Source organism: Panicum virgatum, chromosome 9K, assembly GCF_016808335.1.
Source record: "Panicum virgatum strain AP13 chromosome 9K, P.virgatum_v5, whole genome shotgun sequence".
Taxonomy (NCBI): domain Eukaryota; kingdom Viridiplantae; phylum Streptophyta; class Magnoliopsida; order Poales; family Poaceae; genus Panicum; species Panicum virgatum.
This window is the reverse complement of record NC_053144.1, coordinates 17,596,761-17,623,301: the sequence shown is the minus strand read 5'-3', so window position 1 is coordinate 17,623,301 and position 26,541 is coordinate 17,596,761. Positions and strand designations below refer to the sequence as shown.

The 26,541-nt window shown below is 46.4% G+C and overlaps 2 protein-coding genes and 1 long non-coding RNA gene across 6 annotated transcripts; 1 reads left to right on the top strand and 2 right to left on the bottom strand.

The window, feature by feature from the left end:
- Positions 1 to 8,223: 8,223 nt before the first annotated feature.
- Positions 8,224 to 9,810, top strand: LOC120650508. 4 transcript variants are annotated; one of them, XR_005665641.1, is made up of 4 exons: positions 8,224 to 8,378; positions 8,482 to 8,711; positions 8,857 to 9,451; positions 9,530 to 9,810. It is a non-coding gene; the product is annotated as an uncharacterized LOC120650508 (long non-coding RNA). The 4 variants fall into 4 exon arrangements; XR_005665640.1 differs by having other exon boundaries at positions 8,854 to 9,451; XR_005665643.1 differs by having other exon boundaries at positions 8,482 to 8,735.
- Positions 9,811 to 11,328: 1,518 nt separating this feature from the next.
- Positions 11,329 to 12,021, bottom strand: LOC120647775 (protein DETOXIFICATION 40-like). The gene is made up of 2 exons (XM_039924619.1): positions 11,579 to 12,021; positions 11,329 to 11,481 (listed from the first exon to the last, which is right to left on the bottom strand). Exons 1-2 carry the CDS (start codon positions 11,945 to 11,947, stop codon positions 11,329 to 11,331), a joined length of 522 nt encoding a protein of 173 aa, XP_039780553.1. The 5' UTR covers positions 11,948 to 12,021.
- A 7,222-nt stretch (positions 12,022 to 19,243) lies between these two features.
- Positions 19,244 to 23,525, bottom strand: LOC120650507 (protein DETOXIFICATION 40-like). Its single transcript, XM_039927659.1, has 7 exons — positions 22,727 to 23,525; positions 20,739 to 21,370; positions 20,569 to 20,625; positions 20,213 to 20,451; positions 19,997 to 20,115; positions 19,796 to 19,882; positions 19,244 to 19,621 (listed from the first exon to the last, which is right to left on the bottom strand). The coding sequence occupies exons 1-7, from the start codon at positions 23,045 to 23,047 to the stop codon at positions 19,559 to 19,561; spliced, it is 1,518 nt and encodes a 505-aa protein (XP_039783593.1). The 5' UTR covers positions 23,048 to 23,525; the 3' UTR covers positions 19,244 to 19,558.
- Positions 23,526 to 26,541: the final 3,016 nt, after the last annotated feature.

The following is a 26,541-nucleotide window of genomic DNA, read 5'->3' as shown; positions in this document are numbered from 1 at the left end:
CAGTCTACTAACATTTTTGTCTAGTAGCAGTTTTTTTTCGAAGATTATCCTCTTGGTGTCCGATATATAGATCTCTAGACAGAACAACGAATGCTAGATGCGGGAATGGCCCACAAGGAGATAACACACCGATGTAGTGGCATAAGGGGTCATGACTGTCATTCTCGATACCAGCGCATGCCAAACAGCACAGCCATGTGTCGATCACCCACAGGAGGCTATCGATTTTGTCGATGCACCATCAATCGTTAATCAAAACACCATTACCGAGCATACGACGAGAATTCTCATGTAGCATAGATAGGTCACGCATGGATAAGCATTATGAGAATGAGGGATAGCAAGGAGGTGATCTAAAAACAGAGGCATGACATGAGAGCAACAGAGACTAACCATCACAGACTGCAAGAAATAAGACTCTTGCTTAAGTTTCACATACAGCTTGCGTCCGCCGACAAGATTACCGGATTAACAATCAACATGAGATTCAGTCCGGCTGGGCAGCAACAGGAGATTAAGACCGATAACCATTCAGGAACCTTAGAGAACTATAAACGAAACAAGCAGGATACATGGAACAAAACCGATATACTATCCAGAGACTTGGCTGACAGAGCAACGACATGAGTTACAAGGAAAAGATGCTGAGGCTACGATAGAAAAAGAGATTTAACATTGCACTAGATCATCTTTAAGATAAGCGACAGAGAGGTTCAACAATGAATGTCAGATATGATTTTGTCCAGAGGTACATGAGCATACCACAGACATAGGCAAGTATTGAGAAAACTTAGTTGGGATTAGCGAGTCAACAAAAGGTCTACATTATGCATAAATTTTGATTTTTGCAGCACAAACAACTGTAACTAGCACTGCATATAAGAGTTTATAGCTCCAAACCTTGATCAGGGTCATTTATAGGACTGAAAAGGATACACACACATTTTGAAACCAGGATTTTCTATTAGTGAGGAAGGAGATTCCACTTGCAAGTAGCTAGGGACGCCTCAGAATGACAATGATGCTTTTAAGCAAACACCCGAACTTGATTCTTGCACGGCTCTTCAAATAGATTGGATAACTGAGTGATGTAAGGTTTTTCGATCAAGAAGAAAAGATCAAACAAAACAAAGAATGATGATGAGACAAGGTGATCAAGTTCTCATAGAGCTAAGATCACAACATAAGGAAAACAAATGTCGGCGAGATTCATCACAAGACTTATGGATAGTAAGAGAGGATAGTACGAGAGATTGATTTACGAGTGGTGTTTGGAACATCCCTGCTCAGAGTTTATTATCTAAATGATTTGCATGATGCTAGTTGTAAAATATGTTCATTTATACCAATGCAATGCCAGTGTAATGCCATGATGGGATGTTCCATGCACAAAACAAAATGGTGCATATGACATGATGCATTTGCCATGATGTCGACTCAATGATGCATACATCATGATGCATAATAACAATGCTCTTGAGTGATGCTCGCCATGAGATGCATGAGTATGATGCACGCATATATGAGTTGAGGATGCACATGATTCACCCCGTAGCCGTTCTCGCAAGACTACCACCTGGTTAGTTCTGTAACCTCGAGGAAGGATCAACAGATAGGACACTAGTAAGGTTGCATAAAAGGGGATCGCAGTGAGTTACGTCACACATACCTAGACACCAGCGCGCTCCTAGTGGCTCAATCATGTGGCTGCAGCACACATGAGGCCCTAGGTTCCGTCGCGGCATCAGGGTCATGCAACTAAACACCACCACAAGAGAAACCAAGAGTAGCAACCCAATAGTGCCAGCAACGACAAGATAGGCTAGAGGGAACCGAAGACAACCCACGATGTTATACTCGGACGCATACCCGTTAGTCAGTCTACGGATTCCCGTTGATGATGCGACACCATGCACCGACTAAAGATGTGATATGATGGGATGTGTGACTATTGTAGCAAGAACTGTATCCAAAAAGTTATTAATGTCATGACCCTTTTTAATTTATCTAGGATTAACTAAGCAAGTATAACGGTACAAGGTTCAGGGGTTGAAATCAAGATAGCCAGCGATATAAGGTACAACATCAAGAGAGAATAGAATGATCATTGAACGATGGATTCAAGGGTTTTTGTGACAAACATCAAGGATTAGTTACTAAAAGGAAAGTGAACAATGCTTTTGCTGGAACAGATTCAAGGCTTTGATCACAAGTTTGATTGGAATGACAAACTGAAATGTAAGGTTCACATAAGACCCAAGCCACTGACTTGCAAAAGACCTTCTCAACCCAAGATTAGGCTAGCAGATTATGTTGGCTTCCACTGTACAACACAAAACCTAGGAGGATATTTAGGTAAAAACAACACATTTTAGTAAAATGACGTAACCAGCAAGGCGATCAAACCAACCAAAGATGAGATGATGCATGCATGTTCTATTCGTTCCTCACCCAAACAATTGCCAATACTAGGCATACGGGGACAACTGGTGGCACTGTACGTACTCTCCCTATATATACTAGCCGTTCTTACGATCATAACTTACGTGACGTGGTTAGTGTACCTGCAGAAAAAACACAACATATAAAGAGATATACAATTCCATTTCTGGACCCTTCGTGCCAGCACACACGAACGGTCCCCATGTGTCCTACGCCACACGGGTAATGCATATGCAGTTTCCCACATATTCACACATACATTACCATCCACTATAGAGATGGCACCCAAACGTTCGACGCTGAATGGGCAGCGCTTCATACGTTACCGGGGCAACATATTCACTTCCCGTACAAATCGCCTTACGGGACACCCAAGGGTACACGTGTCACAAGGTACACGGTTATGTCTAACCACATAACAGGTCTTCACCTCGTAACATTGCCTTACGAGATGGCCGTGATTACAATCACACGGTGGGAAATCCGCACTCCATATCAGGCGGCAGATAGCGATAGGCTCGTTTGAATTAAACCTTATCACCTCCTCGTATGCTCATCATACGGGACCCGCGCACGTATGAAACACGTGGGCTATTCTAAGGACTACCAAGAATGTTCACCTTGCTTACCTTAGCGTAGGTGCGTCGTTACAATATTAAGTAAGGGTTATGCAAGAATTTAAGGTTTAACAGAAAGAAATGTGCTGGAGGTCGGTGAATATAAATATTGCCACCAATTTATAAATAACAAAGTACTATGTAGGGCTTAATATGGATTTAATCGTAAAGCGCGATTGAAATGATTTGCTTTATACCCCAGAAATTCGTTTTTAATCTTGAAAATCTAGAAAATAGTCACATCCATACCACCCCTGGTGTATTTCGGCTCTGATACCAGCTGTGACAGAACCGCCAAGTTAAACGGCTTAATTAAGTGTAATGGCCATCATTTGAACGCATCAGACGCATTAGCTTAATTAAGTGTAACCTGACAGACTGTTTCCAACCCACAGGTCGATCGAAACACACCAGAAGTCTCGCGCGATGGCGAGCACATACGGTACCAGCATAATATAATTTCACAAAAATAGACAATAACATAAATATTTACAAAGCAGCTTTAAATTTAGAATTTACATAAAATAAATGACAGCAGCGAAAGAGAATATGACCTGAGAGCAAGAAATTTGATTGAGAACCAATAAAACAAAACGATAACTATGGAGACGTGAGGACGTCATATCGAGCCCACTGATGCGAATCCTGGTTAGCTTCTATATCTGAAACAGGGTAAACAACAAACCCTGATCATACTAATACTCAGCAAGACTTACCCGACTTTTGGGTATACTTAGCACACATATCTAGACATGCAAAGCTTTCTGGCTGGTGGATTTATTTGCAGAAAAACATCTAAGGGTAGATCCTTAATTTCAAAATTTTAGCTCCAAATCATAGTTATAAAGTTGCTACACATCTATGATTTGCAGATCTATAACAATCAATGTGAAAACATAATTGATTAAATAACATCAACATGTATCATATCATTTCGTTTCATTTCCTTACTACGATGTGACTCGGAGATCAAGGTGCTCATGTCCGAGAGCGACGGACGGCGAATCGATCCGATTTAACCTTGCAAAGTGGACCTAATCAACACGGCACGTATTTGCCCCATCGGACAATACGAACCAACCATTCTCCTCCCCGCCTCGAACTACAGAACCGCCCCACCTGCATATAGTCAAAAGAAGCCCTACGAGAGACCACCAAAACTAAACATATGCATCCCAATTCTCCGCGGCCACTCGACTGCCCTAAGGGGTGGGTAGAAGTTCTGTACTTTCGAAACAAGGCAGTACTAGGCTTACCGGTTTCGACTACCTCCTACTCCTGGTATGCGGTTAGTACAATTCAAACATGATCAGCAGGGCCAACAACGGTACGGTCCTCAATCGACTCAGACGGGGCTAAGACACCCAGGAACCCTGTCCTACTGCCATTCCTATACATCATCATCATTCTCCGCCCGGTCTCATATTTCCATGTCAATTTCAACAACTCAGGTACTGTATATAAGTATATAACCTATATCTCGCGAGTAACCAGAAATTACTCGACTTCTAAATATCCTATATCTCGCGAGTGCAAAAAGTCACTCGACTTCTATCGAGAAGTATTAAGCCTAGCATTTCTATCATCCTATACATGCTAGTATAATTCAGGGAAACCTAGGGATCATGCAACTAGGGTTCCAATCAACTCCTGAAAAGTAATGCACAAGTAATAAATACATATATAGGTGTCATAATTTCAAATAATGGGATGTGCACCGGGGCTTGCCTGGGATTAACACTAGGTCAGTGTTTGTTAGATGACACTCGCTTGGCGAGTATTTCGCTCCAAGCATGTACTCCTGGTTCTTTGCCTCTTCTGGATATGTCCACCAAACATCGTCTTCGTGTTCGGTTCCAATATCACGTCCTTCACGTGGTTCATCTATCATACCTAAATGAAGTGCAATAATGCATATGTATGAATGCACAGAGGTACAATAGACAATACATCAAAAAGAGCAAGCAAGACAGACACAAGGTCACGACTGAGCATCCATAAGCATGAAGGTCATGAGCTAGCTTTAGCAAACATGCAAATAATATCAAGCTTAAACAAGAGTTGCATGAGCAACATCTAACATGTCATACATGACTTATGATCACCAGAAAACATAGCATCCAACCCCAAATTAATTTATTTAAAGCCTTTCTTAATTTATTTAGATAATAAGACATATAGGCATATATATATGATCATACATGTAAAGTGCACAATAAATACTACCAAAATCACAGTAGATCACCAATACTCCTAATAGTCTACTGCACAAATTTCACATGCTCAGGTTTTATATTTTATTGATTATAAAACAGACAAATCTTTATTGCACTTAATCGTGTGAGAGCAAGTTAAATGTAAAACTTCATATTTTCTGTAAACACATGTCCATATTATATTTTTTAGACCAAAATAACATCATACAAGGGCAGTGGAATCACATTTTCTATTTTTACACATTTCTATTATTTATAAACTATTTACTTAGCATTCAACAAGTTAAATAAAAAACTTGGTCCTACTGCCCTCAATGAACTTGAAATTTTACCACAGCGCACACATCACAAGAATAGCCTACCATAAAAATTTCATATCATTTAGAGCACTATAACTGCAGTTATGAAAAAGACAAGCAACACTAGCATTAAAACCTTAACAAGCATAAATCTATTTTTACAGCAAATAGTTTCAACTAGCACCCATAATATTATGATTCCACTGCATAGATCTACTCACAAGGATTCCAAAACATCTTAAATTGCTATTTTACGATTTTTCTACTATTTTCTATGGATTTTCAAAGTTTCAAGCGATTTGGTCCCTGAACACTACAAGAAATCCATTGATCCATGACGAATTTTTTGTGACGTTTATGAACACCGTCATAAACAGGCAGGATCTATGACGATTTATGAATTTTCGTCACAGATTTGTAAAGAGCCCATATGGGCTCTAATATGGGCTTAGTTTCCATGACAAACCTCTGAAAATGTCATAGAATGAAAATAGAAATCGTCACGGATTTGATATGGTGCTCAAACCATAATATGTTGCTTATTTTAAAGAAAATAAGATGTGTTACTTTTTTTCTTAAAAAAATGTGGGTGTTGTGCAAGGTAGGAGATTAAAAAATAAGTTGCCTTCATTTGCATGTGATGGAAGAAAAAAATTCTCCCGCAGAATTGGTGATAAGAAAAATAAAGAGCTGCTCACAAAAAAAAAGATAAAAATTGGGGTAAGAAAAGAGAGAATGGAGCTTAGTTTCCATGACAAACCTCTGAAAATGTCATAGAATGAAAATAGAAATCGTCACGGATTTGATATGGTGCTCAAACCATAATATGTTGCTTATTTTAAAGAAAATAAGATGTGTTACTTTTTTTCTTAAAAAAATATGGGTGTTGTGCAAGGTAGGAGATAAAAAAATAAGTTGCCTTCATTTGCATGTGATGGAAGAAAAAAATTCTCCCGCAGAATTGGTGATAAGAAAAATAAAGAGCTGCTCACAAAAAAAAGATAAAAATTGGGGTAAGAAAAGAGAGAATGGAGGGTTCGAACCCTGATCACCAGGACCAGACCGCTGTGCCTAACCACTGGTCCGCGCTTTCATTTGTGAAATAGTTTGGTATTAATTTCTTTATATCTAATATCGATGCTTTAATTTAGAAAAATAATAAAAACCTGCGCTTGTAGGGCATCGAGCACTGCGGGGATTCGAACCCTGGGCATGGCGGTAAGACCAGGGTGCCCTACCAATGCGCCAGGCCTTTGTTTGTGATTACGCTGAATAATAAATATTTTATATAATAGTGTTGCAACGTGGCCCTACAGTGAAGAACAAATGTGTGAATCATCTTTTTCTTTTTGATCCCGAATTAAATTTTGTAATTGGTATTTCTTCCTCATATGAACTCCAAATTTGATGATTCTTTTTTTTTTGAAGTTTTCTAAAATCTGGATCTTTTATTTAGTGGCTTTTTTTACATTAATTGCTATATCTAGATTGTTTTCGTAATATATTTTTTATTCCAATTAAATAGAGAATTGAAAAACATGTTTTTGCATAACAATTGCTAATGTAATTTCATATTTTTCATTGTTATGGTCAACATAAGGTGGTGTCCAAATTTGAGGTACATACAAGTTCGAACATTTTATGAGGTATTCAAATATCAAAGTTTGACTTGAGATATATGAAACTATGTGAGAAAGGTATCCATTTGTGAATAATGTATAGTGACATATTATTAGAACTACTTGATTTTTTTATGGGAAGCTAAAAGACCAAAAACATGTTGTCATATCAATTTATAGAATTTTTTTGACTAGATTTGGATATTACTGTAATTATTATATGGTAATTTGGAAAAAGAAGTTTGAATTATCCCTAGAAGAAAATTGAATTTTTCATCCATCTCCGACACTTGGGGACACAATGGAACATATGAGCCTAAATATAATTTCTTTACAATTTTTTTGTATCTTTTTGGGGTACACACAGTTCAAATTGTAATTACTTTCAATAAATATGCAGAAATTCATTTAAACCATGGAAAATAGTAAATGAGTTTGAAAATTATTAAAACTTCTACCAGACAATTTATATGTAGTCTATTATATTCAGAAAATATATTAGTGTATAGAAGATAATTATTTTTATATGTTACTTCATTATGGTGCAACAAAATGGGAAAAATAAAGAAAAATGTTAAATGGGCCGAAACTGCAGCTACAGCCATCTTCCATGAAAGCCCAACTTCTCCCGACCATCCATCTCTGATCCAACGACTCAAATCCATCCGTAGACGTATAAATAGGCCAGCAAACCCGTCAGCCGCCCTCCCATCCATCTTTAGATCCCGCCGCCCCTCCGCATCCGCCGCACCCCGCCGCCGCCCCTCCGCATCCGCCGCACCCCTCCGCATCCGCCGCACCCCGCCGCCGCCCCTCCGCATCCGCCGCACCCCGCCCGCCGCCGCCCCTCCTTCATAGCTGCTTGCAAGGGGCCGAGGGTGCAAGGGCACCGCACGCCACGCCCCTAGTGCCTCCTCCCTGGGCGAGCTCCGTGTGGAGGCTGATCTAGAGCATCTCCTCCATCGAGCTCCGACCCCCTACCTCCTCCGCACCCCTACACACCTCGCGCCTCGAGCTCCGTTCGGTTCTACGGGATCGCTACGACGCGGCGCGGCTTTGCCCCCCGGTGGAGAGATCTTGCCGCAGCAGCAGCAGCCGGAGGCCGGTGCTCCGGTGGTCGAGGCCGAGCGGCGCCCGCCGACCGCCATGGCTGGCAGCGACGAGGTCAACCGCAACGAGTGCAAGGTGCGCGCGCGCGGCACTGCCCGCGACCTCCGCCCCCTCCCTGCCTGCCTCGTTGCTTCCACTACGCTACTGGCACTGCTACTCATAAACTGCGGCGGTGCAGAGCCCCTCTCGACCTCCGTCTCGCATCGAAGCGGCCCTCCCCACCTTCCCCTGCTGCTCCGCTGCCTGGCCATGGACGGCTAGTCAGCTCTTGATCCGGTCGCAGCCTTAGATCCGGCCGCATGGGTGGGTGAGGTGCCGGGCTGGCTGCAGCTCCAACTCGCGCATGAGAGGAAGGACATGGAAGCATGGCCCTCCCAAGCTGCTGGCCACCAACCCCGACTGAGCAAGGTACGACCACCTCTAGCAGTTCAGGTATGCATCCATTATGTTCGATGAAATGTATGTGTGGGTGCAATCGTGATTATTAGTAAGCATGCATGTGCTTGGACAACAGCAATTGATTTGTGTTAAACTATTTGCATCCCCATAGCAGAGTCGTGGTGGTGGAGAATGACCACAACAATGACAGCTCCCAAGTCGCAGGATGTCTAGTGGGCAGAACCGAGGTACATTAGATAGATACAGGATAGTTGTTGTCTTCATTTCTGAAAATGAATGGTTAATCATCAGATTCATTTGTAGAACTGCAATTCCATTTTACAGATAATTTCTCTTTTTCTTGATGCAATCCTCCTGTTTGTTATTGCCGTTCAAACTATTGTTTGTTCCCTTGATTGTTGTGTAACTTCATTGATAATAATGGCATAAGAATTTTATCATCAGTGCATAATATATCTTATCTTAAATTAGCTTGTTAACTTTAAGGTTGTACATGCTATCACTGGATACTTGAGTTTGCCTATTGCAGGGTGCTGTTGATGTCCTTTAACTTATTTTGCAAGCATTCAGCAAATTACTTATTGCAGGGTGCTGCTGATGTCCTTTAACATATTCACATATTTGTAAACCCTTGATAAATACAATTGCTTTTGTCTTATATTTTATTTCCTTGCAAAAGTTGGTCTGAGCATTATAAAGCTGTATAGTTGTTACCCACTGATTGTATACCAAGAAGACATAATTGTTAGGTAATCATTTCTTCCTTTTCACCTACGGGCTTTCAGTTATTAGTTCCATTTTTACTTACACAACAATTGTTTGTATAGGCTAAAGAGACAAGCAGGTGTTACAGCAACATGGAGCAGCACTAGCATGGAAGCTAATATGCATTTGTATTAACCAGCTCAAGTGGATTTAGATTGATTCAATTGATACATGTATGTTGCTGGAAAACTTATGTTGTATGCATGTATATTTGTGCTGGAATTGCTTATGGTAATTTCTCGCTCGAACTTTTGTTTTGATAAGTGAGTTGTGAAAACCGGTTATATGGGTTGTGTATAAAGTTAAATTTGGTTAGTTGCTAGTTAATTGTGGGTTGAGAATTAGGCCCAACTTAGTGGCCCATTCTGAATTGGGTCCATCCATAAATGGGATGGGATGCTGATGTCATCATCCATGTTAGCTGCCATGTCATTGCCAAGTCATCTACCATGTCATTGGCCACGTCATTGCCATGTCATCAGCCACGTCAATATGCACGTCATCATTGCTATCCACGTCATCGTCAAGTCAACAGCCACGTCATTCTTTATGTCACCATTGTGTGACATGGCAATTAAATCTGTGACGAAACTTATACTGTTCGTGACGTTAATTTTCGTCATAGAAAACGGGCTTGGGTTGGGCTTCGGGGGCCCGGGGACATTCTATGACGGTTTTAAAACGTCATGGATCAAGTAATCTATGACGAAAATTTAAGGAACGTCACGAGGTGTGATCTGTGACGCTCAATACATGACGTTATTTGAGATCGTCATAGATACTGTTTTATGACGGTTTTTCAGTGATCTGTGACGAAATTCAATCGTCATGGATCAACAGATTTTTTGTAGTGGAAAGACTATTCATATGAGTCTATGACAATGCAGAAAACCCCCTGGACTTGCTTCAATTGCTGCAGGAGGTCCCTGGGCTTAAGTTAAAGCAGAGGAAGCGCTCAGGGGCTCGATTCCGGTGAGAGAAGGCCATAGCGGCGGTTTGGAAGTGGTGGGGAAGCACGAGAGGCTCGAGAACTACCTGTGGGTGGTTTCGGTTGGGATCGGGGATGACCAGAAGTGGGGGCGCGACGGAGCAGTGAGCGGCGGTGCTCAGCGGGGCGTTTCCGCATGCCGGCGAGACCAGGCGGCGGCAGGGCGGCGCGGTCCTGCGACCAGAGCGGTGGCGCGAAGCAGGTGCGCCCGTCGGCGCTGCGCAGGGGCATGCGGAGGCGGCCCACGGCGTGCAGCAGCATGCCGGCGGCGGCATGGCTCGGGAACGTTGTAAACGCGATGGAACAAGGCGAGCACGAGCATCAGTGAGTCGAAGGGAGTCGATTCTTATACCTAGGTTGGAGGGAGAAGGGCCGGAAGGACGGATCGACGTGCAGCCTGAGTTTCGTTGAAGTTTAATGGAGGCCGGCGGTACGGGGGCTGATTTCCGGCCGAGGTAGGCTTCGGCCGGGCTCAGGGAGGGGCAGCGTAGGTGCGGAGTGGGGCGAGACGGTTTGGGGCGCGCCGAATCGGAGCGGGGCAGTGGCAAATGGCCGGTGCGGCGGCGGCGGCAGCGGCGGCGGACATGGCAGCCTATGGCCGCGGCGAGCTAAGCAGAGGGAGGGAGAGCATGCATGCGAGGGGGAGGAGCAGCGCAGGGGCTCAGTCCCAGCCTTATCCGCGTGACAGGGGCGGGGAGCAGCACGGTATGGCGAGGGACGCGCGGCGCTCGGCGTGCGCACGGACGGCGCCGTGGCCAACTTGGCCACGGTGACCACGCACCAGGATGAGAGAGCAGAGAAAGCTACACGTGGGCTTGATATTTTTAACCTAATTTGAATCTTCAAATTTCGTTTAACACTCCTAATTGAGGGCTAATTGATTGAGGGTGTTACAATCCGGTCCGAGAAGATGTAGACGGCGGCGAGCAGCACGAAGGAGCGCTGCATGTAGACGCCCAGCATCTCGTACCGGTGCGCGCCGTACGCCTGCCCGCACAGCGTCTCCACGGCGCTGCCCATGCCCAGCTGCCCTTGTCCGGCCAATTCGAGCAAAGTGATCGATCGATCAAATGACCAATCGGCCGGCACCTAGATAGCTAGCACGACGGCGTACGGCACGTACCATGAGGCCGTAGGCGAAGACCTGGATGCTGACGTTGCCGAGGGAGGCGGCGGCGAGCTCGAGCATGCCGAGCTGGCCGCAGAAGATGCGCGTGGACATGGACATGAGGTAGTTGATCATGTACACGGCGCAGGCGGGCGCGGCCAGCGCCACGAGGAGCCGGAGCTCCGCCCGCGCCGCGCGCCACAGCCGCCGCGCCGGGCGAGCCGACTCGTCCGCCAGGATGCGCTCCAGCTCCGCGTTCACCCCGTGCCCGCCGCCCCCGCACGACGGAGCCGCGCGCGCGGCGGCAGCTTCCGACCCGCCGCCACCGTCGGGAGGCGGCAGGAGCGGCGTGTGCTGCTGCAGGTCGCAGCTCGCCGTGCCCATGGCGCGCGCAGCAGCCCGGTGAGTGGCGGACGTCCAAGTGTCCTCCAGCTCCGAGCCAATGCAAGCACTGTGGCAGGTCTAGTACAGTAGCCCGACGCGTGCTGTGGCCTGCTATAAACATAAGGTGGAGAGGATAGAAGAGGAGAGAGAGAGGAAATAGCCAGTTTTGACACAAGAATTAAGAAATTTGTGAGATAGATGAGTGGGTCATGTATTAATGATGGGGAGTTAAATCACTATACAAGTGGGCTGAGAGATGAGCTGCAAAGAGTCTTGCAATCAGCAATGAGCTAAATTATTAGCCTTGCTCTTATGCGGAATCAGTGAGGCTAGCGGCCGGCCGTCTGCAGATACGGAGATATTCCATGCTCCATCACTCCTCCGTTGGTCTCTCTACGATGGGGAAGTCATTATAGCAAGGACGGGTTTACAAACAAGCAAAGTGTACTTCTTCCACCCCATAAAGATTGTTTATTTAGAAAATTTCAGATATATTACTAGAATTAGAAAATGATCATGTTACCCATAATTAACTATAGCTATGGTGATTGAAAACCACGCTATTTATTTGCTTACTTAGATTCTCAATAAATGCAATGTTAGACTTTGCTAAAGTTTTTGGCACAGTGGAGCATTCTGCAATGTTAAGCATAATGACCCACATGGATTTCCCAGATCAATGGCTGCTTTGGATGAGAATGATTTTTCATCAGGAGCCTCTTCTATCCTTCTTAATGGTGTTCCTGGCGAGCAGTTTCATTGTAAAAGAGGATGAGGCAAGGAGACCGTCTACCCCCGTGCTTTTTGTTCTTGCAGTTGAATTTATAAAATATGTTGTTAATAATGCCTGTAGATAATTTCTACATATCTCAATTCTACATCCTTCCTCAGATTTCCCAATTATTCAGTATGCAGATGACACACTCATGTTTATGCAAGCATAGGCAGCCTAATTGTCTCATCTCAAGGCCATTCTGGATGACTTTGCTCTCTCCACTGGCCTCAAAGTAAACTTCAGTAAGTCTTCAATGTTCTCCATCAATGTTACTGAAACTACCATGGTTAATCTTGCTGCTGTTCTAGGCTGTCAAACTGGATCTCTGCCATTCACTTATTTAGGCCTACCAATGGGTACAAAGCCGAGAATGTCAATCTAACACCTTTTAACGGACAAGGTTGAGAGAAGTCTTTCTGTTGCTCCTCTTTACTGTCTTACACAGGAAGATTGGAGGTGATCAATTCAGTCATCACTCCCATAACCACCTATACCATGTGCACAATTAAGCTATCAGCTGGAGTCATTGAGAATATTGATAGAGCCAAAAAACAATGCCTCTGGAGAGGCAACAATTAATCACTCAAATCGAGGAGGCAACTTAGTGGCTTGGCGCAATGTGCAAAATCCAAAAACCAAAGGGGGCCTTGGCATTTAGAATTTAAGATTGCAGAATGATGCCCTTCTTCTGAAACAACTCCATAAATTCTATATGAAATCTAACACACCGTGGTGCACTCTGATTTAGTCAAAATACTATCAAAACAAAGTCCCATGTGCTACAAAGAGAAGTGGGTTCTTTTTGGCAGAAGAATATTCCGAGACTCAACATACAGAGAAATTGCCAAATGCACGGTGATGGTTCAACAGTGACCTTCTGGGATGATTTCTAGTCTGATGTCTGATCTCTGGTTCAAACTTGGAGTAAAAAAAGTGAAACAAATTATAATTTAGAACGGAGTGAGTATTATTTATCACATTATCTAGCTACTTTCACCTACCTATTTTGAGATTATATACAGACACAATGAATCCTCCAACAACCTTATAATTAGAGATCCAAACAATTCTACTATTTATAATTTATGATGCTAATTCTTAAAAAAATCGTGCAAATAGGGTGTAACCAAACTAAACATGAAAGATATTCAAATCATTTGGTGGTGGGGAAGCATGTTTTTGTATGTGATAACATGGTTTGAGGTGTTGCAAACGACTTGTTGTGTGACCCGAGGTATATTTTTACGCAAAACAATTTTTTTGGAAAAAAAAGTGCCTTGCCCCGATGTACAATATTAATGGAGCCTATTTATTACAACCAAATCATTCACTACAAGGGACAAAGTGTTAGTTCTATTGTACTACCAAGGACAAAAATAATGCAACAGAATTCCTGTCCTGTGGTTGCGATATGAATGATGAGTATGTCATCGTTGCAAGTAATTAAGTAGCTACCGCAATGGTTCAATACTACCATTGCCACGAAACCTAATGTTGTAGGATGTGTGCAGCAACAATTTTTTTACGGCAGTAATTCCTCGGTTCTTTAAATGTACAATTTTGTAGGCTTCTTTACAATTTTTCAAAATATTTTGTCATTCGACAACTTCTAGACAACTTTGGTACGCTTTTTCTAGTATGCACTCCCTCTTTACTTGCAGCATTAATTAACTTATTTTCATATGCATTCGCACATTAGGTCAGTCTTAATAGAGTGCCATGACATTAAATATCAACAATTTTGCTGATATAGTAAGGAGCGAGAAAGATGTAATTTCACGAATGTGAGAAGAATTACATCATCATGAAACTCATCTAGCACGGTTATCTAGTTCTCAGTATAGATAACTGTAGCCATAAAATTCTCACTAAGACTAACATGTACTATATATTGTAAAATAACTCATATGTCCAAAATACTAGCATGCACGTAAACTAGCTCATCAAAATGCGGGAAGCGCAAAATAATGTCAGACCTTGTGAGAGATAGATCCAATCTTATTCTTACCTACTCCGATCAGTTCGCTTTATCTGGCAATTCATCGGTCAGAATCACGCAACATGGACTCATCATATGAACGAATTATATCAGTCACTAAACTGAAGTGACACTGGATCTAAACACGGCCCCAGTCATGAAGATGTGATCTATAATCTTACTAGTACTAATTGGATGCTTCTTTTGAAGCCTCCAGATGAAACCACCTGGAATCCTAGGTGGACTGTCTGAAAAATAGAGAAATCCTACAAATTCTCACAAAAATAAGAAATATACGGCCATCAATTCGACAACTCTAATCATAATAGTCATTGGATCTGTTATTTTTTTAATAAATTACCCACATTTGCCATTATAAATATAGACTAAAGTAACCCCCTAAATATGTATCTAAATTACCCACATCTGCCATTATAAAGAACTAATCTAAAGTAACCCCCTAATCTTCATATAAATTAACCACTTATGCCATTATAAAATAATATCAAATAATGTCACACCCGGTTTTAAGGTCAAAACCGAATGCATATCTATATGTATACCAAGATCAAGTTTCATACATATAGATACATTATAAGTGAATAATCAGTAATAATATTACGAAAAAGAGAACTAAAACACTTAAAAAACAACTATCAGAGTTATACAGCTTATCCTGGAAACGAAGACTTCGAACTTCACAGGCAATCGACTGGGATTGCGTACGCCTAGAACTCAGCAACATCTTCAATAGACTTCATCACAACTTTTCCCTTCTGAGCAGCAGTAAGCAAAGGTGAGTACACTTATAGTTGGTACTCAGCAATGCTACAAGAAATAACCAGAAAATTATTTAATTTCATCTTTAAATTAAATTAATCATGTGAGGGTCCAAGCCGCTCTTAACCGTGAGCACGGCTGATATATCAGTTTTACACTCTGCAGAGGTTGTACACTTTCACCACAATTCGCGTAAAAGTTCAAAGAACTTTAAACCCAACCATGCAAGTGTGGGTCAAGCACCATATCACACTTCCTTAGGTATGACTGCATAGGGACGCTATAAGGCTTTTCCAAAGAATCACTATATATAGGCACTGGTCCCTTGCTTTCTGCGGTACCTCAGAAGACGAAGCTTACTTCACCCGCTCCTCAAATTTCGATAACCCAAAATCCACAAATCAAACACCCTAGACACGACATATAGATCATCTAATTACTTAGCCAAGACCAGAGCCATATGGTATTGTGGTTGTACGGTTTTCTTGGGTGGTTCTCCAAGTTCCAATTAAATCAAGTATTCTCATAAATAAGCATAGATAGAAGTATTGTTAGGGTCACTTGCCTTTCTCAAACGAAAAGCTACTCTTACTGCTCTTCAGCTTTTGTTCACTCGAACAACTTGATCTTCAACCTTCGAACGGCGTTTCTTCTACTCGAAGCAATCAACGAGCAAACATACAAAGCAAACAAGAAGATACGTCTAAGAATAATACACCAAAACAAAAGAAAAGCTTTAAAAGAGCATACTAAAGGATAAGGCTCACTGCTACGGTTACAAGAACGCAAGAAATGCGGAAAACGGAGCTAAAACGGCGATTCTATGGGATAAATGGTGAGTCAGGGATTTATTAGTCACGATTAACTAAAGAGTTAAGGACTAACAGAAAAGATTTGTAAGACACAACAAAGTGTACTCACAGAGAATAACAAAGTGATAAGGCTACTGCACACGTTGTAAGGATCACGTGAGCGCAAGAATCGATGAAAACGGAGCTAAAACGAATAAGTTATGGCTAAAACAAGATTCTAAAGACTTGTTTGCGAAAGATTTAAACTTCCAGGGCTAGCTCTAAAGAAACCAGGGACTAAAATGAGATTAAACCTAAACTACAGGGGCTAGCTTGCAAAACTACGCACTAAGGATGGCGGGTCCTATTTTGGAAAAGCTCAGGGTTCTTTCTGCAAATAAAAGGACTTAAACAGAATTATTTTTGAACAGAGCAGGACGGCGGGTTGGTTACTAGAAAACTTAGGGGCTCTTTTGCAAAACTACCCTGGGTTGATCGGTATTTCGTTTGGTTGACTCGGATAAGATTGGATCTAGACCCTTGGATCGTGATCGGACGGCTACGAGCGGGTCAGGGCGAGCGGCGGAGGCGCTGAGCGCCGGCGACAGGGGTTGATGGCGGCGCGCGGCGGCGGCTTCGCCGGACTTCGCCGAAAACGGTCGTCCGGGGCTCGGCTTCGAGCACGGGTAGGTCGGGGAGCAAGCGCTCAGCACGGGCAATTGATCTAGGGCAGCGGCGCGGGCTAGAGCGGGCGGTGCAGAGCTCATGGAGGCGCACAGCGGGGCGGCTACGCCGGCGAGCGGGCACGAGCGAAACGGAGCGCGAGGAACGGGAAAACGGGATTGGAGAGCTCCTATACCTCCACGCGAAGCTCTGTGAAACCTCGAATTCGCCCTCGAAGCAGTGGAACGGCGGCACGGCGGCGGACCCCGAGCTTCAACAATGGTGCGACGGCGCGCTAGGGTTTGCGAAGCGAAAACGGCGGCTGCGGCTCCTCGATGGGGTTCGAGGGCACGCGGGCCGTTGCTTTTATAGGGCGGAGCAGACCGCCTTGGCGTGCGGGCCAAGGGCAGGCCGTGCGAGCGGGGCGCGACCGGACTCGGACTCAACCAGAGTCCTGGTCGAGCGCGGCGCAGGGAAGACGGCCCCGACAGATGGGGCCCACCTGTCGGCGGCAGAGAGAAAAAGGAAAGGGGCGGCCGCCGGGTTGGGTTGGGAAAAAAAAGAAGTGGGCCGGTGGTGGGGGTTTCTGGGCCACGGAAAAGAGAATGAAAACGGGCCGGCGGGAGAAAAAGAGAAAGGGGAATGGGCCCGCGGGGAAAAAGAAAAAGAATGAGAAAGAGAGTGGGTTGGGCTGAAAACCAGAAAAAAGGAGATTGGTTTTGCATTTTTGAAAAGGAAGCAAACAAGTTCAATACAAATTTGAATTCAGAGAATTCAAATTTAAACTGAAAAACACCCAAAAAATGCAATGCGACATGAGTGCAAAGTGCAACACAAAAAGAACAATCTTATTTAATTTAAAAGACAACCAATTATTTTTTTGTACAAAATTCCCTAAAAAGAAAATAAATATTTGGAAAAATTTAAAATTATGAGAAAATTGTTGATTTATTTTTAATTTTAATCACATCCTAAAATTCAAAAATTTTAGGGTATGATAAAATAACCTCCTAAATTTTTAGATATATTATCCAATGATAACATAATAAAAATTAAAATGAACCCCAAATGTATCAAAATTATGTTATTATAATAAAATATTAAAGCGCATCAATACAAAATTCTAAAGTATCATTCCTATCATTACTAATACATTATTAATGTTATTATTTATATAAGCATACTAACCATAATGTGTTTGTCACCATATATTCATGTATAAGAGAAGAGATAAGAATACCAATTTTATGTTGTTCACATAGCTCAAACAAAGTGTTCAAACATATATGGAGGTGTGATGTGAAGTGAGAAACAATTGTTAGTAACTAAACTTATCACATTTATCACAATTACATAATGATAAATATGTATCTTTGCAGTACTAGATTAGAATCTATTATCTTATTATTTGGCTAACAAATGAAGCCTCCACGTTCGCTCTCAAGGTCTAGAAATTCTCATGTTAATCGGAGAAAAATAGAAAAATAAAAATTACCCACCACTGCCAATATGATAAAATTTTGCCTAAAATATTCTTGTGCCTAATTAAAAATCGCCCACCAATGCCATTATAAAAAATTAAATATAAAATACTATTTAACTATGTATCAGTTACAAATATATACTATTAATAAAAACTAAAGCTAACAACAATCAATCAAAATAAAAGAAAAATAAGAATAATTATCTGCATAATAATATTATTAAAGCTCAACAAATCAAATTATTATTATAGGTAGATCATAGTTGAATTTTTTTAATCAACAATAAGACATAATTAACGATAATGAACAGGATGATGTATGGTAAAAAAAATTTGCAAATATTTGAATTTTCAATACTAGCCGCGCAAATGCGCGGGCTATACGCCTCGTATTTAATTAGTTAAAGAGAGTGTGAGATAGATAATTATTAGATATCTCTAATTAGCCCGTGTGGGAGCACGGGTTGATAAACTATGAGAACAATTTTGACATTAATGACTAATCCACTCAAGTAGGACAAAGAATTGGGACAAGATGCTGACTGCGAAAGTGAAAGGTAGTAGAAGAATGGACGACAAGCAACAAAATATTTATTTCCTGTCGTTTTACCTGAGATGATAAGTATATCTAGAATTCTTCCAACAAAGCTACCTACCACCCTTAGGATCAGATCGATCGATCTCTTTTGTTTTTCCTTCACGACTACATTCTCATAGTTTTGTATTTAAAACTCCAAAACAAAACTTTGAGTTTATGTTTAGTGACGGAGCGTAGCCATTTTCTGAGTGGTCGACATCAAGCTGAGCTGAGCAGGTGGCCAAGCAATCGCATACAAAGCTCGACAACAAAATTAATTAATACTGGTTCAGTGGTTCGTACACAATCATATCGCTGAACAACAGATGGGAACAACATTCTCGAACGGAACAACTACTTCCATTAAGCATTCGACGCAGGAGAATCGCTGGCCACAAGGTCCTCGACGCCTGGAGGCACATCAAAATTCCTTCTTTGCTGAGCAGATCAACGGCGCAACCGTACAGTTCTTATCCCGGCTTCAACTGCTGGCCCAATAGTAGAGGACCCCATCCAAGTCCCATTCTTCGGGTGGCAATAGATGAGGAAGATTTCATTCCACTCTTACTCCAACAATTGAGGAGTTTTATCTTCCCACTTGTTCAATCTTTTCTGCGCTTCTTCCACCTGAAATCAAAGGACAAATGGCATGCATTTAATTATTAATCCCTCTATTCGCACAATGAAAACTACTGAAACTTAATTTCAATGTCTGCACAGAATGCAAATGTGTGTGTGTGTGTGTGTGTGTGTGTGTGTGTGTGTGTTTATAAAAAAACAAGAAGCACAGTTAGTACATACCTCTTTCTCCCAGTTGGTCCTGAATGTCACCCACACCAGGATCAAGGTCTGCATCAGTGTGCCCCCGATCATGCCGCTCCAAATACCCTGCATATTGTTTTGAACAGTAGTCATCATCAGAGGCACGCATCTATCATACATAGATCAGATCAGAGATGCAGTGATCAAGAATTAACAGTGTCCAGCAGGGATGTTAGTTACCGCCGCTCCGAGGTCGAAGTAGAACCCGAGGAGGCACCCGAGGGGGATGCCGACAATGTAGTAGCAGCCGACATTGACGTACGCGACGAACGCTTGCCATCCGCAGCCCACGGCCACCCCTGTTGTCATTCCAAACATTTTTGTTTCTTGTCAATGTGTGCTGTGGAGTGAAGGATTACTCAGTTCTCTGCTCTGCTGGGACACTACACTACTGACCGGAGAGGACGGGCTGGATGCCGTTGAGGATGAGGGTGAGCGCCAGCAGCGGCGTCAGCTGGGACACGGCCTGCGACACGTCCTCGCCCTCGGTGAAGATGTAGCTGATGTAGTCCCGGCACAGGAGGATGACCACCGAGATGAGCACCGACAGGATGAAGGACAGCACCGTCACCACCACGACGGAGAACGCCGCCGACTTGGGGTTGCCGGCGCCGAGCTCATTGCTCACCCGGACACTGAAAGTGTTGCAAAATTAAATTGATTTTTTGTTCTTTTACCATTTGCATTGATCTTCTGGACGAGTTCATCAGTTTGGTTGCTTCAGAATGGAAATTGTAAGAGCTTTACTTTACCTGGCAGCTGCATTGAACCCAACCGAGATCATGAAGACCCACCCTGAAATCGTCATGCTACAATACAAGATGCAAAAAAACATGTCGTCAGTCTTCTGAAGAACAATGCATCACTTATTAGTTCGACCATGCTAAAAGATTAAAGAAAAAGAGAAGGACAAGCATTGTACCAGACAGAGAGTGAGGCCAGTGCAAGCTCAGGGTCCTTGAGGAGGCCGGCGATGAGCACGAGTATCTGGAAGTACCAGGTCTCGAGGCAGAGCATGACGGCGGAGGCGATGGAGAGCTTGAAGAAGCTGGGGAGGCCGGAGAAGGCCTGCCAGGAGAACCCCGTCCAGGTGAGCCTGCATCGCCGGCTGGTGGCGATGTAGACGAACTGGGCGGCGACGATGACCCACCAGCTGAGGCTGAGCGTGAGCGAGGCCCCGAGGAGGCCCAGTCCGAGGCGGTAGACGACGAGGTAGCTGAGGACGAGGTGGGCGGCGAGCGTGGCGGCGGAGATGTAGGCGCTGGGCGCCATGATGCTCTGCGCCTGCATGAACTTCTGGATGGGGAAGTTGGCGGCGTAGGCGAAGATCTGCGGGATGAGGCCGTAGACGAAGACGGCGGCGGCGGCGGCGATGTCCGGGGACTCGCCGAGGAGGACGAGGATCGGGCGGGAGAAGGCGTAGAGGGCGGCGAGCGGCACCCCCGTGGCCATGAGCAGCACCGTGGAGCGCTGCAGGTACACGCCCAGCATGTCGTACTTGTGCGCGCCGTACGCCTGCCCGCACAGCGTCTCCACCGCGCTCCCCATCCCCAGCTGCAAGCACACGGCATGTCCATCGTCGTCGGTCAGTTCCTCTTCTTTTTTTGCTACCACACAGTGATCGGCAAGCAGACAGCAGGTAGGAGTAGTAGCTAGCTAAGCTAGGCTACGATACGAGAGCGACGCCCAGCAGCAGATCCTGTCTGGCGCGGAGACACGGAGTCCATGGACGTCGGCGTCAGGGCGTCCCTGTTCCATGAGCGGACGCCTGCTGGGGAAGGGATGAGGAGGATCGGAGGAGGAGCCAAAGGCCAACTTAGCTTGCTGCGCTGCGTGTGCAGTGGCGTGGCGCGGCTCCGTTTGGAGCGTTCCGGCTGCCGGCCGGGCCGGGGCGTCGTCGCTGTTCGGCCAGGGAGGGCGTCGAATCAGCCGCGGAGGGGCAGGATTCTCTGCAACCTGCGACGCTGGCCCGCGCGGACACTTGCGTTGGGGGTTTTGTGCTTGGAGTATGTGAGCGATCACTTCGCTACTAGCTATCTATCTAGAGCAGCGAGCGAGTGATCTAGGATGGATGCTGGGTAAGAAGATGCCCTGCACCGGGATGCTGTTTCCGGCTACCGGACGAGGGCACGTGTTCTCTTCAGGATCTATCATGTGCTCGTGGACTAAACGAGCTAAGCTAGGAAAAGAACCCAGGGACCGGATCGATTTTATCTACCCACCCTTCATTTTACTGGCATCTGTCAGCAGCTGATGAGGCGTGTCAGATATCTCTTTGTCCCTAACTTGAAATCGTGAGTTCAAATCCAAGGATCAAATTAAACATACAGACATGGTAAGGGTTACCCACTAAATAAGCTAAAATGTACACAACAGGGAGTGAGCCGGGAAGCTAGGTAGCTAGCTAGAAAAAGTATGTAATCTCATTCTCCGGGGCTCCACCAAAGCATCTCGTTTGTGGATTTCAATATTCTGTTGGGCTGGCTGTGGCTGGTGGCCGGTGCTGATTTGCTGTGAGAAAAAAATAATGTTGGCTGGCTAGCTGGTGCTGATTTGGTGTGAGAGAAAAAACATTGTTGCTGGTTACCAACAGAACGGAGCGAATGCGCAATTAGATATTACTATATATATGGATGGGGAATTAGTTAGAACATTAATCCTAGTAATTAATTGTGATCCCTTTTCCCATGTCTCTGCCAATTCAGTGATTCACTCAGCCCCACATTTGGTGGCTCTCCTTTTGGTAAAACCATCTATTTGGCACGATTGCGCATGGAAGGAACTGAAAGAAAGATACCCAATCCGATCGGTACTGCGCAGAGATAGATGGTGCAAGCGGCCGTTCGTCATCCACACCGCATCTCCGATCTAGTATATATGCGCAGTACAGTATGTAGGAGTAGCACGTACCATGAGGCCGTAGGCGAAGACCTGGATGCCGGTGTTGCCGAGGGAGGCGGCGGCGAGCTCGAGCGTGCCGAGGTGGCCCGAGAAGATCTGCGTGGACATGGACATGAGGTAGTTGATCATGTAGACGAGCACGGCGGGCGCCGCCAGGCGCACCAGCAGGCGCATCTCCACCACCGTCGCCGCGGCCATCCGCCGCCGCCACGGCAGCGCCGCGTCGCCGAGGATGCCCTCCAGCTGCCCGCTCGCCTCCTCCCCCCCGCGGCTCCCCGCCGCCGGGCCCCGCAGCAGCGGGCTCACCAGCTTGCTCTCCCCGCCGGCCATCGCGTCGCCGCGATCAGGAAGTAGAAGATCGACGATGCTTGCCTGGCTCTCTCTCTCTCTCGTGCCCCGACGACGACAGCGAACTACCCTTGGCCGCTGGGGGGATCGGTGCGTTGGGGCTGTGCCTGTGCGCGCCTGCGTGGGCTGGTATATAAGCAGCAGGCTCTCGCTCGTGGGGCGGGCGCCGGATCAGAGGAGAGCGAGCGACGAGGACAGGTTGGGTGGACGAAGTGAACTCAGGGTGGGGTAGTCTCCTTTGGCACACGTACGTGGTGGGAGTTTGGTTTGGGGGTAGCTGCTACCTCGCGCGCGCTCCCGGCCGGCCGGCTGCCAATGAATAATGGCCGTTGCGGCGTCTGCGCGCGAATTGAACGCGACGGAGGAGAGCTCCGGTTGCTGTCCCGCTCGATCGGCACTGTTTGCTAGCGGTGGCAGCTGATCGATCTCGTTTCTGCGATCGGAGGTAGCCAGCGAGGAAGCCGGAGGAGGAGGAGGCCGTTGCGAGAGGCACGGCTCGCGGCCGTGTGGTGCGTGGGATCGGGTACGGGTACTGGGGCGCGTCAATGCACGCCCGGCCGGCAGGTCACTCATCAGAGTCAGAGCACGCGCAGCCGGCACGTGCGCGCAGCAGATTGATGGTGAGATAGGGAGAGGCGAAAGGAAAAAAAAAATTGCAGCTTTGCATGGCGAGGCCTTCTTCCGCGCGGGCGTCAGTGATGACTGATGAGCGAGCGCCGTCTCGTCGTCTTGCCGAGGATCTGGATCGGACGACAGGGGCTTGGACGACCGCCAGGGCTGGGGCTCGGAGCTGTAGCTGTAGCCAGCGGCGGCGGTGTGGTCAGTGATGACGACGCTCGGACCTCCCGGCGGCGGCACGGCTCTCGCGCGTCACCTGTGACGTGGCGGCTTGTCTCGGCGCCTGACGGCGACGCCCGGCCTTGGCTTCCCCGTTAGTTGGGATTAGCAATGAAAACGGACGGAAACAGACAGGAAAATCTCATTTTTACTTTTGTTTCTATTTTTTTTTTGCGGAAACGGGATCGGGTTCGGAAAATACGAGTACAGAAACGGGGTCGAGTTACGCAGAAGTACGGAAACGAATCAATACAGATGTTGAACCGGAAAGAATAACGCGATCAAATATTCTCGAGTATATATTAATAAAGTCACAAAATAATATACACGTACGAAGTTATTAGTCCAATATTCACTAGTATACCATGTGTTAACATGTTAACATACACACTTAGTGATTGGTATGTTTTTGAACATATCAATTTTTAGACATATCTTATGTAGATTAAAAATGGGATGAAAAACGGAATAAATACGGGTCAAATCCATATAAAAACGGGATTTCTCGGAAATGGACGGAGAAACCTCATTTTTACTTCCGTAAATACGGAAACAGAATCTCATAAATATGGAAACGGACGGACAAAAATAGAAAACGAAACGGGTCGGAACGGGAATATTTCCGTCCGTTTTCAACCCTAGTTGGGATCGCTGAGGGGCCGTGGTGGTTTCCTCCTCTCTTCGTCTCTGCTTGGGATATTGATTTTTTTCTCTTTTTTTGTCTCAAAAAAGTATGTATCGCGCCACATTTGCGTGCAGCATGATTAGCAGGGGAGGAAAAGTGGTCGTAGGTGTTAGATTCCATTGATGATTGACCACGACGCTTTGACGTGGAATATACATAGATTTTTCTTCTTTTTTTAAAAAAAAAGAGTATGGCCGCCACCAATCAGGCCGCGCCGTTGGGATTTCCGAGGCCGTAGCAGCAGCCTCTTCTGCGGCAGCCAGGCGGCGAAGGGCGCGCCGCACGTTTTAGATTTTTTTTTGTTGAGAAAAGTCCATTTGACCTATGAGCTTGTCACCGAATCTGAAAACCCCTGAACTCAAATACCAGAAATGTCGCATCCCTCATGTCTTCATACCAGGCAAAACACTCCCCTGATACAGGTTTAGGGCGGTTTTGACTCTAGTCGCCGTCCACGTCAGCCTGCCTCGCCACGTCATCTCCTTCTCCTACCTCGACTGCGACCGCCAGCCTCCCTTGCCGCTCCCACCGGCTGCTGCTGCTGCAGCTCGACGACGACGTCGCCACGTTGATCAGGCCAGTCGTGCGCACTTCGCGGCCGCCGCGCGCCATGGTCGGCAGGGCCCCCGCGCCGCTCCCCGAGGACTTCCCATGGCGGCCACCGCCACCACCTCCACCTCCAACCCATTCCTCCCGGCCTCCTGCAGCGCGTACGGGAGCTGCGCGCCCTTGCAGGCCGTGCTGCCGTCGCTCAGCGAGGCCGCGCCGCCTCTACCAGAGAAGCCGCGCCGCCGCTCCCTGCACCAGCCGCTGCGCGCGCTTTTCCCCGCGAGGGCCGTGACGCTGCAGGTCCCTGCCCGGTGGCCGCTCCCGCTCCTAGCTGCCCCTCGTGCTGCCGCAGCCTCTGCCTCCGCCGGCTCACAGCTGGCCCGCGCGCCGCCGCGGCCTCCGCTCCCGCCGGCCCATCGCGGGCCGGGGCCAAAGGGCGGACGGTTCGCCCTTTCAACTGCGGCCCAACGGGGGACCGCACCTAGTCGGCGGCGGATTTGGCGAGGAGGGGCTCCCGTGCGGCGGGGAGGCGGGCGCGGAGGCCGAGCTCGAGCGTGGCGAGGAGGAAGAGGAGGTAGAGGGCGGAGAGGAGCGCGCACTGCGGGCACGGGGAGAGGAGAAAGGCGAGGTGGCCATGGACGGAGGACGCACCGGGCGCTGGCTGGGTGGCGGCGTTGGTGTGTTTCCCCACGCCAAGGTGGCCGACGGCCATGGAGGGCAGGCGGCTCGGGTCGTCATGGAGGGGATGCTATGGCCAACGGCTTGCGGATTCAACGGTCAGGGAAGGCGGCCGAGGTGCCGGTGGTGCTGTGGGAGGTGAGAATCGAGCGGGGTTGCGCCATAGCCGGTGGATTTGACTCGGCGGCGGCGCTGGGTGTTTGGATACAGAGGCGGCGCGGTGGTGTGTGGGGCGAGCGAGGCGTGCGGCGCGGAGGAGAAGTCCGAGGCGGGGGAGGTGTTGGCGGCGCTACGGGCGGTCGAGAGGGAGATGGAAGTGGCGACGAGACCGATTTCGGTGGGGGTCATGGCCGGAGCGAGCTGCGGAGGCAGAGCGGCACGGAGGCGGGCACGAGCACACACGGCGTGGCTCGGTCTGGAGGAGGGAGAAGGGTGCTGATGCGCGGGCCCAACAGAGAGATAGAGAGAAGGGTGATGTGGCGAGGGTTGAGGTGGAGAGCTGAGGTGGACGGCGACCAGGTCAAAACCACTCAAAACGGGTCTAAACCGGCCTGGGGGTTTTGTCACTACTAGAAAACAAGCCTTAGGTCCACCCCAAAAGTACCGGTATGGAGATGAACCGATACATACCGGTACTTTTGGTGTGGATGAAATCTTTGAATGAGCCTTAGGCACCTGTTGGTATTATCAACCGGTACCTAAGGCTCTCCATAGGTACCGGGTGGTA

Excerpts from the sequence above, each read along its gene's own strand:
- LOC120647775 (XM_039924619.1), bottom strand. The coding sequence starts at position 11,947 with ATGGGCACGGCGAGCTGCGACCTGCAGCAGCACACGCCGCTCCTGCCG. Across the intron at positions 11,482-11,578 it reads TCTTCGCCTACGGCCTCATG|CTGGGCATGGGCAGCGCCGT; the intron begins GTACGTGCCGTA and ends GGACAAGGGCAG.
- LOC120650507 (XM_039927659.1), bottom strand. The coding sequence starts at position 23,047 with ATGGCCGGCGGGGAGAGCAAGCTGGTGAGCCCGCTGCTGCGGGGCCCG. Across the intron at positions 21,371-22,726 it reads TCTTCGCCTACGGCCTCATG|CTGGGGATGGGGAGCGCGGT; the intron begins GTACGTGCTACT and ends GTGTGCTTGCAG. Across the intron at positions 19,883-19,996 it reads ACTTCGACCTCGGAGCGGCG|GGTATTTGGAGCGGCATGAT; the intron begins GTAACTAACATC and ends AACAATATGCAG.